General features: G+C 34.9%; 1 protein-coding gene across 1 annotated transcript in view; it reads right to left on the bottom strand.

Annotated features, from left to right (window-relative positions):
- Positions 1–20,421, bottom strand: part of astn1 (astrotactin 1) — a 344,209-nt gene that overhangs the window by 130,768 nt on the left and 193,020 nt on the right. Inside the window, exon 14 of the mRNA XM_073849391.1 lies at positions 13,064–13,191. Within this exon, the coding sequence (XP_073705492.1) occupies positions 13,064–13,191 (128 nt within the window). The remainder of the gene's footprint in view (positions 1–13,063; positions 13,192–20,421) is intronic.

Consider the following 20,421-nt stretch of genomic DNA (forward strand, 5'->3'; position numbering starts at 1 on the left):
AATTTTTAAAATGGGTTGACATCCAGACACATCCTAAAACATAGCATACAAAAATGAACAATGGTTTCAATCAACCAATATAACTTTAAAAAACTTAAACTTTCAGAAAACGGTGCACTGCACTATTACAGTTCATCGATAAATACAATATTTAAATTAACACAAATTACAAATTAACGGCAATAATATGGTAAACACTGTGACCCTGTGGTGCTTCAGATTATTTCACTTTAAAGGGATAGTTCACACAAAAACAAAATTTCTGTCATTAATTGCTCACCCTCATGTCATTCCAAACCTATAAGACCTTTGTTAATCTTTGGAACACAAATTAAGATATTTTTGATGAAATCAGAGAGCTTTCTGACCCTGCATAGACAGCAACACAACTGACATGTTCAAGGCCCAGAAAGGTAGTAAGGACATTGTTAAAATACTCCATGTGACATCAGTGGTTTAACTGTAGTATTATGAAGCTACAAGAATATTTTTTGTGCACAAATAAAACAAAAATAACGACTTTATTCATCCATTTCTTCTCTTCCGTGTCAGCCAACGCTCATTTACAAGAGTATCACAATGCACATGTGGTGCAGCTGTTGCAGGAGCTGGCATTCTGACGTAGATCCCAGATGCGCTGCACCTTGTTTGTAAGCAGAGGAATGCACACGCATGCAAAGGTCTTGTGGGTTTGAAACGACAATGAGTAATTAATGACAGAATTTTCATTTTTTGGTGAACCATCCCTTTAAGAAATGACAGTTAAATCGTGTCAAATTATAGCAACAATTTACTCTGCAATTTAATGTAAATTTCGCCTTCTGCAAAGGTCCTATGGGTTTGGAACGACAATGAGTAATTAATGACAGAATTTTCATTCTTGGGTGAACTATCCCTTTAAGAAATAACTGTTAAATCATGTCAAATTCTGGCAACAGTTTAAGCTGCAATGTTCTGTAACTTCGGGATCTATGACGTAGATCCCGGAATGCGCTGTGCCTTGTTTGCAAGCAGAGGAATGCACACGCATGCAAAGGTCTTACAGGTTTGGAACGAGATGAGGGTGAGTAATTAATGACTGAATTTTCATTTTTTGGGTAAACTATCCCTTTAAAGGGGTCATCTGATGCCCATTTTCCACAAGTTGATATGATTCTTTAGGTCTTAATGAGAAGTCTATAACATCCTTTGGTTAACATTTCTCAAAGGTTTTGGAGCGAGCTATTGTTGCATGTTCCTTTAAATGCTAATGAGCTCGCCCCACCCCACTCTGCCATGGGATGACGAGCTGTAATGTTTACTTTAGCCGCATTTAGCCGCGTTTAGCTGTGAAACTTGCTAACTAGCACATTATTAAGAAAGGCTATTGGCAAAGATGCATAAAAAAACTCATACTCATTTCTGCTGTGGATAAAGCTGCATCACGAATGATTCGCACGAACATAGACGCATATGTAGATCGGGACCAGCACTTTCCTGTCAAAAATAAAAGTAACGTTAATCCTCTGCATCTTCAGCGGCTCAGATGTCAGGAGTAGATGACGACTGCTATGTTCATTATTACATTCAACAACAGAACACCTCAATCGCTCAATCTGAGACATTCTTGTCTTCCCCTGCACCTGAGTCGACACAATGGCAGTCAGAGTCGGATTGTTTCAGCTCGGTGAGGGCGGGTCTAATGTAAGGTGCTCATGTCAATCAACTATTGTGGAAGCGGCCTCTGTTGGCGTGTCGTCACACCGACAAGAAGCTGAGAATGACCTGGGGATATTACTTTTAAAGATTAAATAAATACCACTGGGTGGATTTTTATCAATGTAGGGTGGTTGTGTACACAAACTGCCAATACACATTAATGTTCAAACAACATAGAAAATTAGCATCCGATGACAGTTAAATCATGTAAAATTCTGGCAACAATTTACTCTGCAATTTAATGTAAATTTCGCCTTCTGCAAAGGTCCTATGGGTTTGGAACAACAATGAGTAATTAATGACAGAATGTTCATTTTTGGGTGAACTATCCCTTTAAGAAATGACTGTTAAATCGTGTCAAATTCTGGCAACAGTTTAAACTCCAAATTTCTGTAAATTTAGCCTAAGAGCAGTTAATTGCTTATTTGTCTCTACACATCATACTGGGATATGAGAATGTATCTTAACATCAATCTTGTATACTTACCTTTAACACCTTCTTTGTGTAAATGAATGCAAGAATTGCAAATCCTATTCATCATCAAGTAAGGCAACTCATTAAACCAGTCACCCGAGAAAGCTGACAGAACTTCTTTTAGAACTTTCTTTCAAATTAAAAAGACGCCAAGATATCACATTTTCAGTAGCACTAGCACATGTGAAATGAAATGACAGGCTGTGCTCTTGTGCTGTCAATGATGCTGCAAAGTGCAAATATGTGAAAAAAACAATGTTTCTGGTTATTAAAGCTCCTTAGTGACATTTAAGAGACATATTTTGCCTAACTGACATTTACCGCCCTTCAAATTAGCATACGTGAAGGACGCATGCATCTAAGTGCATCGTGTAATTGAGTCAAAAAGTCATGCAAACAAATTAACACAGTAAACAATTTGGCCAACAGGACACTATCCGTCAAGTGGATCTATCTGTTCCAAATATAGACGCTCGAGGAGGAACGGACACTTCTTAAAAGATCAAGGTGACACACTTTCCCTCTCAGCCCTACTGAGGGACGTCTCTATCAGAATCTCCAGACATCAGAGCAGATAGCTGCCTCTGTGCTTTACTGGTCACTGGGCCATATGCTACCATTTTAATTGAGAGGGACTTTGGGAGAGGGACTCTGTGCTCCAGAATGAATCACTGCCACTCAGACTGATGTCAGTGATCAACAAGGGTTCTCAAACCCAGCGAGACCACAGGGAGAACGGATGTTGACACCACCACTGCTGTCTGTATCCTTAACTAGACATCAACCTATGCACAGAAGTTCCTTCCTTCGTTCAACTTCCAGATCCCCCTAGATGCCAAAATTGGGGTGTTTGCATCGGCCACAGGCACCTGAAGGGCCACCCGTGAAGGATCCAGGGCCCATGCTGTGGCACCCACTGTATTAATTATCACATCTAATGTTGTCGGCTAATTAATTGACGTTTACAGCAGGAAATGGCTCCAGCAATTCTATGCAATTAATCAGTGTCAAAGAATAAATTAAACCCCAAATGTGATTACCATTGAGGACTGCGCCCCAAATTGAATTTTAATGGGGCTTCTTTTTCCCCCTTTCTCTCTGGGTATGCCACATCAAATACTGTTTTCAACTGAATTTATTCCAGACTGTACGTATAAGTGGATATAGTAAAACATATATGTACAAACGTCTGTATATGCTTAATTCCATCTACAAAATGGCAAAAAGATTATTAATTAGCAGATGCAATTAGCAGCAGAAAGGTTTAAGTTCCTACATTCTGTATAACGTTCATGCACAACTGGATTCCAGTTTGCATAATTATAGAATAATTATCAGTGACGTTCGTGAACTGCTCAACTCGGTTTGTAACACAAGCCGGTGTAATATGAGGGACAAAAATGTCACATTGCCTTAGCAACTGTGCTGGGGGCAGGTAAGGTAAAGAACAAGTCAAAAGATTGTAAAGAACGCTTTTTTTCAATTGCAGCAGAACAGGCAAAGCTGTTTTTACCCTCCGATTCATTTTGAGTTGAACTGAACAATTAGAGAAGGGGTATAATTTTCTTGGGATTCGACAAGCGTGGCGTTACGGCAGGCAGAAATTCCACATTTGTATATTAATAAGTGACAGATGCAGCAGACTAAATAAACAGCAAAACTCGCACAACATGCTGTCGCTGGAAAGCATAAACAATAAATAAACAAAGATGAAAAGGAAATGTGATGTATTCTGATATCACATATATCAATTAAACATAAACTTCACAAATCATCCATAGGCTCCGTGAGACATCTACTTGAAAACAGAGAATTAAACATCCAAAATGCAGAACTATTTGACCAAACCTCTCTCATGTCTTCCCCAACACAAAACTAGTGTGAGCATATGTCTAAAAAGTTTAGAAAATTGCATGTTATCTTGTTGAGATGTTAAAAGTTAATGCCCAAACTAGAGATAAAGTTACTTCTAATTCTTGAATGCAGTGTACAATGGCTTCGCAATACTAAAAATACACTAACACAATCTATTTTAGGTCCTATGTTTCCAATGAACTTCGAAAACAAATGGAAAGACTGATTACAGTTGTGCAAAATGAACTTATGAGTGCTCTGAGCTCTGAGATGTTTTATGTAGTACAGAATATATGGAAGCCTGTTTCCTCCACTGAATAAAAAACAAAAAAGGTAACTGCGACTTTTTAATCTTACAATTCTGACTGTTTTTCTCGCAATTACGAGTTTACATCTCACAATTCTGACTTTTTTCTCAGAACTGTGAGATATCAGAATAGCTAGATGTAAAGTCAGAATTGAGGCATAAAACTCACAATCATGAGAAATAAAGTTAAAATTGTGAAAAATAAATTTGCAATTCTAACTTTTTTTCTTGCAATTGCGAGTTGTTTCACGCAAATCTGAAAGTCCAGTTCTGAGAATAAAAAAAGACTGATGTGTTCACAGAATTGCGAGTTTTTCTCACAATTCTGACTTAACTCGCAATTGTGAGTTTCTCCTTAATTTCTCAGAATTGCGAGTTTATATCACACATTTCTGACTTAATTTCTCAGAATTGTGTTTATATCTTACAATTGTGAGATAACAAGTCGCAATAACTTTATTTATTTTTTTATTCAGTGGCGGAAATGGGCAGATTAAGTATTGAAACACTCAATGTTTACTTGGAAGGAAGTGCCAGGAAACTAACAACAACTTCAAAATACAGACACAGAGATGACATTCACGTTAATAAAGCAAAAACACAATTCATGATGGTACTATAAGACTATTGAGCGGCTAAGCTAATGTTTGAAAAGATTGCTTTGCTGATGCCACACGCTGGCTTGGGAACTGACTGGAAATGATCCCCTGAAGGTGTGACCTCCTCTTCCAATTCCAATTCCTGACAGGTCTAATAAAGTATAGATAGCATGTGAAGTTCCCTAATGCGAAGAAAACATCCTAAAGGAGCACCTGTCATAACAAGAATAAACATGAACCGTGTTCTGTATTCTGAGGCTACAATAAACAAATGCTCACGCGGCCTTGAAAGTCATTAGAGTTTACATTTTTTATTTATTTATTTTTACTGGGAGGTATTTTGGACTATAGTTTATTGAAAAAGTCACAGACTGTATTGCAATTAAGCAAATGAATCAACTACTGGGTCAACACGCTAATTTGTTTGATGTAAGCTTGCATCTCATTTACAGGAGATGCAAAGTTTGAATCATTATTTATTAAAGATCTGCTTTCTGCTCGAAATACAGATGCGGTCTGGTCACAGACTCCTTTAGGGAGTTTCCCCCCCCCTCTGCCTTGACTTTTATGGGCCCTTACATACAAGTATGGCATTTATAATTGAACTGTTCATGCCTATTAAATTATAATAATCTAACAAGATGCAGAACTTCAATTTAAATCTTGCAAGGAAGCAGAATTGAAATAATTTAAAAGAAATTCATAGCTGTCATTTTTAAACTAGAAAATCAAAGTTTTTCTGGATAGATACATTTAGAAAATATTAGATAGATAGATAGATAGATATATAGATAGATAGATAGATAGATAGATAGATAGATAGATAGATAGATAGATAGATAGATAGATAGATAGATAGATAGATAGATAGATAGATAGATGTTTTAGAAAACTCTCCATTGATCTTTTATTTCTAACTTTGAAAAAACATTTTTACCATGTAGACAGACAGACAGACAGACAGACAGACAGACAGACAGATAGATATTTAAAAAACATTCATTTTATTTTTTATTTCTAACTGAAAAATTGTTTTCGCAATAGAGATATAGATGATAGATAGATATAGATAACAGATATTTTTAGAAAACTCTCATTAAGAAATAGAAAGAATGAAATGTTATTTTCTTTGAAAGTCATTATTTTCAGTCATTTTAGTGTATATATTTAATTTTAAAAAACATTCATTTAATCTTTTATTTCTAACTAAAAAATTGTTTTTGTAATATAGATAGATAGATATAGATAGATAGATAGATAGATAGATAGATAGATAGATAGATAGATAGATAGATAGATAGATATTTTTAGAAAACTCTCCATTGATCTTTCATTCCTAAATTTGAAAAAAAAAAAAAAATTTTTACCATGTAGTTAGATAGATATATAGATATATAGAACTCAAGAATAGAAAAGAAGCCAATTCTTCAACTCTGAATTGCACACAACCTTGCAACAACTACAGATATTCTAGAGATGAGAGATAACAGATTAAAAATAACTAGCAGACAAAGTGATAAATCACAGAAGACGCAGAAAAAGTTTTAAAATTCACAGCAAGGTCACCTATCAACTCACAACACCTTCTGCTAGACAGTAAAACTGTCCACGACAGAACTCAAGCAGAAATAACACACCGCCAAGCACTAAAAAGCATGGCAGATACTCATCGGTTCCACTTCTTGCCGTGTAGCGACTAGGAAACCTCATGGACTGAAACTGCAAGGTGGTATCTGCACACATGGGCGGTGATGAAAGAACTTCCAAACATGAAACAGGAAATCTCCAGCTCATCGATCCTGCCAGGCCATTCTTTGGGATTACAGGAACTCCCACTGCAGAGCATTCACAAAGGCCCAATTTGATTGGATCCATCCGATTAAATCTGGACCTTGTCACTTCTGTGCCTTCTTCAAGAGCTGCGTTCAGGAGATTGCCCAAGCACAGCTAATTCTTAAGAAGCAGTGAGAAATCCATGTGTCAGCCATTTCACTCAACTCTCTTTTTGCAGACTCCTTTGTGTTTGATGATCAATGGCGTCTATTCATCGTCCGCTCGCCACCCGGTACCTGCTTAGCGGGCTGTAGAACCTGTGGTGTTTTTGATTCACGTAACATAATTTCTTTTAGCATTTTCATTCTGATTGCCATGAAACCGTGCTGGCGTGCACGTGCCTTTGAAAGAAACCCCGGGCGAATTGTATGTCACAAAGACAAGTGTTGCTTAACCCGAGCACCCCCACCCTCAAAGAATCTCCATCTGTGGCCTTGAATGTGAGTCACCATGTGCATCAGGAGGCAGAGATGATTTCCCTCCTTTCTTTCTTCCAGCAGGAAATCTGCTTAGTGCCAATGTGCTTTCTACCTGCATTCCAATTAAATCAAGATGTATTTGCCTTTCAAAGCTTCTCGGCCTTCTTCCTTTCCCTTTGGAATAATTGATGGAGTCCTCTGGTCCAATGATGAATGACTTCCAACCCAGAGATGAATAGAAAGATGAATGCGTTGCCCTGAGAGGGTTGGGAGGAACGGCTCCAGGAGTGCTGACATAGTGACAAATACACTGACCGTCGCACCAACTTGCCCAAATCAGCAAGGGAGGGTGGCAGAGGCCTGACAACTTCAACGACTGCTCGGGTTTGTGCCACTTGCCCGTACCGTACCCAATTACCTGAGCTAGTAACTAATTTAACCTCAGGTGAGTTTCAGAACTGACGCCTCCAGGCAGGCGAGGGGAAAACACAGCGATGATGTATTAAGGGCATGGGCAAGAAACAAAAGCTTTTCTTAAAACAGGAGTTTTACCCCACTTCTTAAATGCTGCCGCAAAGAATTTTGCTGCAAGGTTACAACAAGCAACAAGAAACCCTTCATGGATTAAAAGGACAATAAAATGCAAACAAAACCAAGAGACATGAAGTCCTCTAATTCCCCACATATTTACGGTTCAAAAGTTTGAGATCGAACACTTTTTTTTTAAACAGTAAAATATTATTTAAAAATTATGCATAACTTTATATACATTCATTTTTGGTGTCACGAAATGTAGTTTTAAGAGGTTTTCAGGTGAGAATGTACTTGTTTATAGTTCAAATATGCAGTTTGTTAATAAAGATAACGTCTATTTGAAAATTTGCATCAACGTTTTCGGACATTAGAGCTCCAGATCGTCAGTGGCAGTTCTGCACTCATGAACCCACCCGAGAGCACCTCACCTCGGCCAGATCTTCTGGAATTTACAGCTGACTCTGATGTCTCTATAATAGTTACACATTAAACATTATTTGTTGTGGGTAAATCTAACGGTAGTTTTTGGTCTCTTTAATCTATTATTTGTTCCAAAGAAGATAGTTTTAGCAAAATCTCTTGTTTATGTAAATTCAATGCTGTATATTAGAGCGCTGCCTTTGTACTTTTGACTAAATTGCCTAAAAACTTTTATGATGGCTGTTGTTGTTTATTAAATATCATTAAGATATATACATGGTATTTAATAATAGTGTTTAGTTTTGAAAAATGGTGCGCGTTTTTAGATTGCGTGATTTTAGTTACATTGTCCCGCCATTAGATGGCAACAAGAGACTGTTTTTATAAGTCAGCAGTAAAGACTTTTACTTTGAAAAGTTAACGCTAAAACCGGAAGGGATATCAATGTTACGACAAAGATAACGCTTTCCTCAGCAGATATTCAAACTAATGTTTTTTGTGAATACGAGACCGATCTGAAGAATGAATGCTGTTTCAGATGCAGGTAATCACACCCAGTCCATCTCTCTCTCATAATACCCTACATAATATAGTGAGCTTTTAATACAGCAATACAATAAGCTTTCAATGAAGCAACTCAACGTTCCTTTGTTACTAGTTCCAAAGTGACATTTTGGAATTAGTAACAGAGGCTTGGGCTCAGCTGTTAAACTGTCAACTTTAAATTTGAATTCGTGGCGGAAGGCCACTCCGTTGTTATTTTATGTATTTACACACTCATGCCGTCGAACTGTTGTATAAATGCAATATCACACTCGTTGACGTAATATATGGCTGAATATCGGCATTATGACATTATGATTTATAATGACATTATGATACTATGTCTTGTTCTTTATTTCTGTTTAATTCCCTCCTGCTATACATTTAAATTGACTAAAGAGCCTCAAATATAATTTTGTATAACACAAAAAAGCTTTACTTGACTTGAATCAAAGTGTTCTGCTGGTGAGAGGACAGAGGATGTGCACTCCAAAAAGCTTTCTATGGAAGTAATTAAAAGTCTGAATGGCGTACATGTGTCTAATATGACTAATGAGTCGTGTATTATGCATAATTTGCAGTTCTTGCAATAGAGGAGCTTAGAGAGCATCAGGTGCTGGGGTGATGAGTCTGAAGGGTTGGAGAGCTCCGCACCGAACCACCTGCCTCACACGCCTCCCTCCCAGGCCTGCAGCACGTCACACTGAAATAGATAAATAACCTCTGTCTTCACAGCCAAGGCCTCAAGCATGACTGACAGAGGATGACTCTTCTAGATTACCCATTTTAATCTTCTCACAAGTATCCAATATGACCTCTCATAAGTTTCACCTGATGCCATGACCATTATGTCTGAAGACCTGCTATGTCAACCATTGTTTCATTGAGCGAATGCACCTGCACTCCCCGGAAGCTCAAGCAATATTACAGACCCACACCGGACCATTTCATACACTTATGACCTTTAGACTGGATTACAAATTGGAGTCGAATGGTGGTTGGGGAATCAAGTTAGCCATAATAAAATTGCTGTAAAATGTGATAAATGTCAGCTTTTTCTTCTCTAAATTTAACTAGCTGTTCAACAACAAGGGCTGACAATTTAAAATGTTCATTTCAATCTGAAAAAACAAAAACAAATTTTTTTATTTATGCTGCTTACACTGCAATAATTATTTATTATATATTTTATATATTTTTCGCTCAAAAATAAAATAAAATAAACTAAGATTACAAGATTAAAGTTATAATATTTTGAGAAAAAAGTCAAAATTACGAGAATAAAGTCGAAATTAGAGTAAAATCAAAATTATGAGAGTAAAGTCGAAATTATGAGAATTAAGCAATGCGAAAATAAAGTTAAAATATTTTGAGAATAGTCAAAATTACAAGAATAAAAAAGTTGAAATATTTTGAGAATAATGTCAAAATTATGAGAATTAAGTCGTATGAAAGTACAAGATTGGGAGCACCGGGAGAATTTCTCGTAATTTCTTGTAATTTCAACCTTATTCTAGTAATGCAACTTTATTGTCAAAATATTCCGACTTTATTCTCGTTTTGCTACGACTTTATTCTCCAAATATTTCAACTTTATTCTTAAAATATTTTGACTTTATTCTCATATTGCTACGACTTTATTCTCAGAATTTCGCCTTGCTTTCAAAATATATTGCTATGACTTTATTCTTAGAATTTTGACTTTATTCTAGTAACTCAAATTTATTCTCAAAATATTCAGACTTTATTCTCTTATTGCTATGACTTTATTCTCAAAACATTTCAACTTTATTCTCGTAATTTCAACTTTATTCTCGTAATTTCAACTTTATTCTTAAAATATTTCGACTTTGTTCTCGTATTGCTACGACTTTATTCTCAAAATATTTTGACTTTATTCTCGTAATTTTTACTTAATTCTCAAAATATTTCAAATTTATTCTCATAATTTCAACTTCATTGTATTGCTATGACTTTATTCTTATAATTTTGACTTTATTCTCGTAATTTTGACTTTATTCTCAAACTATTTCAACTTTATTCTCGTAATTTTGACTTTTCATAATATTTCGACTTTATTGTTAAAATATTTAGACTTTATTCTCGCAAATTTTGACTTTGTTCTCAAAGTATTTAGACTTTATTCTCATGGTTTTGACTTTATTCTCAAAATATTTTGACTTTATTCTCGCAAATTTTGACTTTTTTTTTTCAAAATATTTATACTTTATTCTCATAATCTTAGATCTTTTTTTTTTTTTTTTACGTGACATTAAAACAACATTATACTGCCAAAAACACTGTCCGACTATAAACTTAATAGTACATGGAGTTTTTGTCAATTGTATGCCACTGACAGGCTTATGTTAAAAAATAAATAAATAAAAAAGCAATAAAAAATGATAATAAACATTTAGCTTATAAAGTCACTTTTCTATTCAGTGCTGAACTGTCTTTAAAGTGTCTGAATTTGTAAGCTCTTCTTATTAAGTGCTGATAAATGCAATTAGCATTTTTAATCAGTGTATTATGTAATTTTATTCTTTTTTGTAATTGATTGACACCCAAGTAGCAACTCCAGATTATGGCAGGAACATCTTAAGTACAAATTCAGTCCAGACTTTTCAGCCATCCATAAAGTGCAGAATGCTTCAGATCTATTCAAGGACTTATGACAAGATACACATGAAACGATATAGTATATAAAGAAGCACAAAGAGATTATTACATAGCATACCATATTACATAGCATACCATAGCTGGCAATAGCTCCCGGACAAAGAAAGCATAAACAAGCACATAAGATTTCTATTCTGTTTGGCCTTTCCTGCTGTTTATTTTACATCAGACCTTAAGGACTATAATCCTTCATTCTTTGGCAGTATGATATGGGTGGCCGAAGCCAGAGGGGCAGAGTATGATGAAAGATGCCGCATTCTGAAGCCTCATTTGACGGTACAGGATTTCCCCGCACCCTTCTTTTCTTTCTCATTAACAGGAGCATAAAAGTTAACCCCCTACAGTATTTAGGGGTGCCATGTAGAATACTTTTAGCTCAGTAAACTCCAGAGGGGAGTCAGATTGGTCAACTAATGAGTCCTGACAGAGGCAGCAGCATCCAGAAGCTCCTGAAAAATGATTTTGTTAATACCCTCTTCGTTTTATGCCTCTTCATCATCCACTTGATCTGGCAGGAGATAATGTGAACCAGTCAAGTGTTTGGAAGTTTTAAGAAAATTTATAACATATGCACACAAACACAACCACCGAAGATGGATGTGCAGCGCCTTGACCTGGAATACTTTGAATAATTTTTCCTTCTTAAAAAACAATTAAATAAGCAATAAAATACTAGAGGCTGTGCAGTTTTATGACATGTGCTGTGCAGCGAAGGCAGGATCTAAACTACATTTTTTATAAAAGCAGTTTTGGCAATAGAAATAATGAATGGACTTGTTGTGATCATGTTTAGCAAGAAGTCCAAGTGAAGAGAGCTACTATAATGGATTTAGCAGCAAAGAAGAGGAATTGCTTAAATAAGGTCAAGGGCGAGATTAAGAGGCTTATTTAATCAAGACAAACATTTATAATCTCTAAGACTAATAGAAGGTTTTCAAAACTTAAATTACAATTTGTTTATACAGCTCTTGATAATGTGAAAAAGTATACAAACAAACTATACAAAACCAAATAAAAAATGTGAAAATTAAAAAGAAATACTTTGAAATAACAAAGTATGAGTGAATGCAACAGTGCATTTTGTCCAGTATTACTCATATTTATGTCACTCTCACACAGGAATATAAATATTTGATCAAATTTTCTTAGGCCTATACATATAAAATTTTCATATTTCTGCTATTCAAAAGTGCCCCCTTTCTTTCATTCTTGTTAATCTTTTCACAAAGTTTTCATTCTTTTTCGACTTCTATTGAAATATACACAGTATGACTCAGCAGCCTAAGCCAACAGAACACAACACCGAGCTTTTCTATGAGTCACTGACTGACAACATAAAGCCTTTTAGCCAGTTATTTCATGAGGTGGCCTCAGTGAAGCAGTTATCATATTTATCATAAGATATTGTCACTCAGCTTATGTAACACTGTTAGCGCCAACACCATAAAATAACACTGCTCCTCAAATAAATAAGGTGACAGATTACACAATTCATCAGTTTGAACTGATTTTGAAACCTTAAAACTGTAATATCAATTAATTAAAAAAAAAATACTTACATAATACACCAATTAGATAATCAAATTGTTTGCAAAAAGTGAAGATAATGCATTTTTGTTGCAGATATTACACAAAAACATACAGTAACAAGAGCACAGCAAGTACAGTGAAAGTGACTGATCAGGAATTTATATGTTCTTACCAGTCAGGTACTCTGGATCAGGCACTGGGTCTGAAAGCTCCTCGTGACACTGTGCTTCAGTCGGCACAGACGCAACTACCATGCCATCCGGGAGCTGCTGCTCGATGCCACGGGCAAAGTTCTTCTGCCTAGACAGCAGAAGATAAAGGAGACAATCTACTCAAAACACAGCCCCATGTTCATTCATTTGTCAATCACACAAATCCTACATTTCTGCCGCTTCACTGTAGCAAATCTGCCGAAAAATATATGAGCATGCCTTTCTTCATTGTTCATTAATAGCTCATATCTTAATGCTTACTGGCTGTTTTGATATAGTTGATATAGTTTTCTTATTCTTTCTTCTCTTCATTTAGCATTATTGTTCACATAGTTTTCATTTTATTGATCAAATTGCCATGAAGCACCACCTTTTTGCAATAAGCAGGTTATTTAAATAAAACAGATATAAAATGTGTACAAAATATGTTATAATAGGCTATTTTGAGTGTCTTTGTGCCATTTCAGATGCTATTTACACAAATTGGAAACCCATATGGAAGCCCGTTTCTGCCACTAAATAAAAACTAAAAAACGTTACTTGGACTTTTTATCTCAAACTTTTTCTCACACTTGTGTCATACAAACTCGCAATTCTGACTTTTTTTTTATCAGAATTGTGAGATATAAACTCGAAATCGTGAGAAATTAAGTTTTATTGTGTTTGTATCTTATATTTCTGATTTTTTCTCAGTTATAGACTTTTTACCGAGTTATAGTCCAAGGGGGAAAAAGGGGATAGGGGAAAAAGACTCATGTTCTCAGAACTGCAAGTTTATACAAGTCACAACTTCTGACTTTAAAACTCACAATTGTGAGTTTATATCACACAATTCTGATTTCATTTTTAGAATTGCAAACTTATATCTCAATTTTGACTTTATAACTCAGAATTGTGAGTTTATATCTCACAATTCTGAGAAGAAAAAAAAAAGTCAGATTTGCGAGATAAATAGTCGCAATTACCTTTTTTCCATTCAGTTTTGGAAACAGTCTTCCATATAGTTAAATGCTATTTGCATTGACTGTAAATATTGTTGTTATTTATATATTTATACATATAGTTGCAAATACTATTTTCAACTCAGACTATTACATACATTGTATAACAGAATACTACAGTATGGTGCAGTATGGCGTACCTCAAGGCTCAGTACTAAGGACATTACTTTTTACGCTTTACATATTACCCTTGGGAGATATCTTTCACTTTTTTTCACTGTTATGCTCATGATACTCAGCTCTATATTTCTTTACGGCCCGACGAAACATACCAATTTGAAAAACTAACTATTTAATACTGTAAAGTTGCTTTGACACAACCTGTATTGTTAAAAGCGCTGTATAAATAAAGGTGATTGATTGATTGACTACATATTCAGTCTATATGATTAAGCAGAAGATAAAGGAGACAATCTACTCAAAACACAGTCCCATGTTCATTCATCTGTCAATCACAAAAATCCTACATTTCTTCCGCATAATTGTAGCTAAATCTGTAGTAAAATATATGAGCATTGTGTGATACAAACTTAACGAAACAGAAACTTGAAATTGTGAGAAATGAACCCAGAATTGTGAGATATAAAATCACAATTTTGACTTTTATTCTCAGAATTGCATGATATAAACACAATTGTTAGAAATAAAATCAGAATTCCGTTTGCATCTCGCAACTCTGACTTTCTTCTCAGAATTGAGAGATATAAACTCTGAATTCTGAGTTATAAAATCCAATTTTGAAGGGAAAAAGACTGATGTTATTCTGATATTCACAACTGTGAATATAAACAATATACTACATAAACTTTATATCTCACAATTCTGACTTTATTTCTCAAAATTGCGGCTTTATTTCTCAGAATTTGGAGTTTATATCTCACAATTCTGACTATACATCGCAATTGCGAGTTTATATCACTTCATTTTTTATAATTGCAAATTTATATCTCACAATTTTGAGAAAAAAAATCATTTGCAAGACGCAAACTCGCAATTGCAAGAAAAAATGTCATAATTGTAAGATAAGTAGTCGCAACTACCTTTATTTTTCATTCAGTTGTGGAAACGGGCTTCCGTAAAGTTAGATGGTATTTGCATTAAGTGTAGATTGTTAGATGCTATTTATATATTTATACATAGTGCAACTAGTTGTAAATACTATTTTCAACTCAGTCTATTACATACATTGTATAACATATTCAGTGTTTTTTATTCTATTTATTAAAATCATAAATAAACAATGCTTTATTGGGAACTTAAGGCAAATTTGAACTATTGTCAGTCACTATCTGCACTCAGAAGTCAGCATTGTGAGATATAAACTCACAATTGTGACTTTTTTCTCAGAAATGCAGGTTTATGTAGTATTTTGTGCAGAACTCAAAAAAGCGGATTGACAATTGAGGCCTTGAGACGAAGAACCATACAAGTCCATATTTTTAAATTTTGAGTAATAAGATTTTTTTCATTTGGATTGTGAACATTATATTATATATTTTTATTTTACTTGAAAATAGACAACAAAAGCTTCTCAATTCTAAGGAGATAACATTTTTCAGTGTCAGTATTAAAAATCAAAAGTTATTGTGATTTATATTTCTGAAATGTGGAAGAATGGTATATGTCCAGTTAGTGTGGAATAACAGTATAACTCCAGTTCATTATATCACTTTAAACCACTAAAGATCTGATTCCTTTATCTTAGTTTTAATACAGTAACAGAAACTTCAGGTTAATTTTAAGCATTTATTTCAAGCTTATTGTTATTATTATTTAAAAACAGAAAATACAGTATGAACAATGTACAATACATAGACCCTACAGTACAGACAATAACAATGAATTATTAACAAAAACAATATATAAATTAATAAATAAATAAATAAATACAATGCAGACATACATCATAGCTAAATGTTATACAATGTATGTTTAGATAGCTCCAATAGTGCACCTTGTCGTTTTTTTAGAAAAGCTGGCGCAGCGCACCTGTGTATATACAACTTCAAACTGTTCTCGCGCTCCGCCATCTCACAATATAAATAAATATATAAACAAATAAACTCTGCTTGCCGTACTTTACACAGGACTGGCGAGAAATATGAATGAATACAGCTTTATTATATATGGTATGTGGTTTATTTTGATAGGTTAACTGTTTATGCGGTGTTTAGCGCTCCTCAGCACGTTCAGAGAGAGAGAGAGAGAGAGAGATCACATCACATATACGGTTCTTCCACTCACATCTTTCGGTGGATTTTTCCCTGGTTTTTGTTCTCCTCTTCGAGTCAAATATGGTTTTCCAGTATCCCTCAAAGCCTTCCTTACTCTGTCCTTCCATTTGGTCATGTCGGCTCTCTTTTTTTTTTTGCCGAGGTTTGCCTTTTAATGTCCGAAGCGGACATGACAGCAAGCGGCATCTCCATTCTTCTTTGTGGACACAGACGGTTTTTCCGCGTGATGCTATTTTAACGTTTAAAATGCGGGCTCTTGGTCGCGCGAAAATATCCCCAAACTGTTTCTGTATACAAAGTTCACATATACATTTAATGCCACGTGGTTATCTCGTTTTTTGTGTTTTTTGGACTTATACGGTTGTTCGTCGCACACACTCAATTGTAGAAAGGGCTTCTACATCAGACTGAATAAATATAAATGGGGATGAATAAAGTGTAAATGGAAAGGATATTTGTATTGGTCTTAAGAGATTATTTTCCATAATATGACATAAATATCGCAGCAATGCATTAAAGGTAGAGCAGTGCAAATAGAACAAGAAAAAGCAAACTGCAGAGAGCAGCACACAAAGGAATGACTGTATATCTAAATGAGATCTGCTGAAGTACTATAGACTTAAGGAAAGAGTAAGAAAATACAGTTTGAATTTAAACAAGAAAATGGAGATAAAAAATTGAGAAGATGGGTAAAACTAGATATAGTTTAATTTCAAAGCAATGTGAGAAAATAATAAGTATGCATTGGACAGAAGAACCGATGGAAAGGGATAAACTGATACAACAGCAAAAGATGCACAAACTTTGCATTCTGCATAGAAGCTCTAGCTCTCTATGTATCTTAAGCTAGATCAAGGTTAAGGTATTCTGGGACTGAGACTACACTTGTGTGGAAACTGAACAATGCAATATAAAAAATGTATGTCAAAGAAAAGTATGAATAAAAGGAGGAAAGAGTACACAGAATAAACTCTTTACTTTTCAAGGCAAAATAAGCACCTAGAAAGCACACCAGGGAAATAAGCGGGATGCAACTAAATTCTAAAGCATAAATGAGCGAGCATTCAGGAAATTGTACCAGGCAACATTATGCAATCTAAATCTCGCTTCAAGCATTATTGTCATATCCGATTTAAAAGTGGACTTGGATGGGAGAATTATATTATCTCTGAATACACAGAGCACTGTACAAATAATTGGGCTTAAAGAGGAAAAAAGGCTTGAAATATGCGCTTCCTCTTTATATGCGAATGAAAAGTGGCTGAAGTGGAACAGACTGTCATTTATATTTGACAAACAGTCATATATGTGGAGGTGTACAGCGCTAAATACCCCCGCTTCTTCCTGGATGACTCAAAACATTGAGCTATTTATAAAGAAAACAGCTTGGCTAAATACTAGTAATATCCTCTATTATTTGTAACCCAGAACATTACAAACCACATTCTACTGATGTATATTAGATTGACGGTTTTCTAGGGCAAATTAAATCTGGCATAAACCTCAAAAACTGTTCCCAAATACGCCCTCTCGGGTGTGCTGGAAGGTACACTGGAGCACATTCTGCAGAAATTTCTCTGAACACCAGGGGATTTCCTCCCCACATCTAATAAAAATGTAAAAAAGTTGTTTCTCTTGTCAAACTTGAAGCTCACGCTTCAATAGATTCTCGCATATTGAAATATTAATAGCTCTGCGTTATTGCTTGTCAAAGTCACATCTGATAAAAGGTTCAGTTCCCCACAGAGCCGGTGCAGCTAAATAGAAATGTGCAATAAACTTAGGGGCCAGTAATTTTAATGAAAATGATGCATACGGTTCTTAAGTTTCTGAAATTATTACCGGGCAGCAATTGCGACCGTAACCCTTGTGAATTAAAATATCTGTATATTTTGGCGCCTAATAATAAAATATAAATAGTGTTCAATAAAAAAGCATACCACAACTTTCTCTATATTTCAGCTTTAACTAAAAATATTAAACAAATAAATTATTTAACAGAAACACTTGCATGTTGCCTAAAGCTTTAAATGCTTGTTCCGTGTGTAATTTTCTAAAAATATAGGCCGCATACAGAAAAGTCTCCTGGGAAAAACCTCAGTCGCGACGTAACTTCATTAATCATGTGCGTCGACAAAGAAGAGGGAGATTTCTGCAATAATATCTAGCACCGTGGTAATTATAGACAGAGCATGCAAGTTTTATAAGATGCTCTTATAATTATTCAAAATGAACAATTTGGAGTGTAAAACTAGGTGAACTGCTGCTGTCCAGCAACAGCTGATGGCGGATTACAATAATAGAGTATAGTATTGATATGGTACTGATGTCTTTAAAAGCCATCTAAATACAAAATGACTGGCTTAGAAAGCTAATACACTAAAATTGAAGCAAGTATGTTTAGTTTTCGGTTTAAATAAGTGATTTCGTTTAAGTTGTGAGAAGCTGAAGTTGACATTCTGTTTCAGGCAAGATAATGAGATATCCAGTTGTCAATTAATATCATTAAGAGATGATTTCACGCATAATTAATCATAATAAGCAGGGCCCAATGAATTAATGCCTGAATTTTGAGCAAGTATTTTTAGCTTGTTTAAAGCAGAGCACAGAAGTGAAGTCAAATAAGTTTCCTTAAACAATCGTTCAACCTGCCAATAATTAAAATTATATATTTTTTTATTTACATATAGAAACATTTCAAGGGGTCCTATTATGCTCTTTTACAAAGTCTTTATTTTGTTTTGGGGTGCACTAGAACATCCTCTCATGCTGGGCGGTTCGAAAAACACATTTTTTTTCACATTATTTACATTATTACAATAGCTTTCTTCGAAAAACGAAATGTGTTGTGATTAGCTAGCTGTCCCACTGCGTTGCGATTGGCCAACAGCTTAGACACTGTTTCAGTCCTGCTACGCCCCTTCCCAAAGCAGCAAGTTCCGTGTACAACTGTTAGCGCAAGCTAGATTAAAGTGATTCTTACATTTTAAATATGGATATTTTTCTTACAAAAACACATTGGTTCGTTATGGCAGGGGAAACACTGACCCAGGGTTCGAAAACCACTGCTTTAACGAACCACTGCCCGCCCCCCTACGCCACCCCCCGCCCCCTTGAACGTCAGGTTAATTTTATTTTCGATATAGCGCCAGATCACAACAGAAGTCATTTAAGGTTATCTTTTCTATAGAACAGGTCTATACCTTGTTATTTTATTAAACAAACTAAATAGCCTTACGTTATGTATCTTATTTACACAACGGCATGTCATTTCTGTCTCTACATGGTCGCGCGTTTACAATGTCTCATCCGCGAAAACACGGATGGGATCACGGACTCAATTCATAAAAACAGAATTTACTATAGCGCGGAATTTGACGATTTTTGGATTAATAAATCAAAAGTTGGTTTGTCACTTAATTCGAATTGCGTTATGGACTAGTGTCTGTGAAAACTGAAACGTAAAAAAGAGCATTTCAATATGAATCCTGCATGTTCCGTTTGCCTCTCTGTATGTATGAATGGCGGAGAAGCGTTTTTTTACTACCTGCATACTGAAGCATGCGTGACGCTCCCGGTAATTTTTGGCCTTTGCATCTCACATGAACAGATAAACTCAATCTCCAAAGCTGCTGTGAGTGTCACTTCTTGTCAATTTTACCGTTTCATTTGAGAAAACTAGCATCATATTATCTTGTATACACACAGAAACTTCACGGCAACCTGTCAAAATAAAAGTACGGTTTAACATGTAACAGAAAAATATTAGTCTTGTACTACTTTTGTAAAAAACAAATATTACAACAAGATTAACCACTTAATTGTAGAAAAAATACATTATTAAAACTTTTTTAACTGAATATAATTTTTTTCCCATGTATTAATTTTAACAGTAAACTTGTGTTTGTTTGCCAAAAAATAAAAGGGTTTATTTTTCATTTGATTAAAAATAAATGTTTATGCTTTCATTTGATTATCAGAAAAATTAAAGACTTTCTAAAAAAAAAAGCAAAAGATTGTAGGGCCCTATTGTTCAAAATGTTGAAATGGACTAATTTTTTCACTGAAATAAATGTTTTTGTT

The sequence above is a fragment of the Garra rufa genome, chromosome 10, assembly GCF_049309525.1.
Source record: "Garra rufa chromosome 10, GarRuf1.0, whole genome shotgun sequence".
In the NCBI taxonomy this organism is placed as follows: domain Eukaryota; kingdom Metazoa; phylum Chordata; class Actinopteri; order Cypriniformes; family Cyprinidae; genus Garra; species Garra rufa.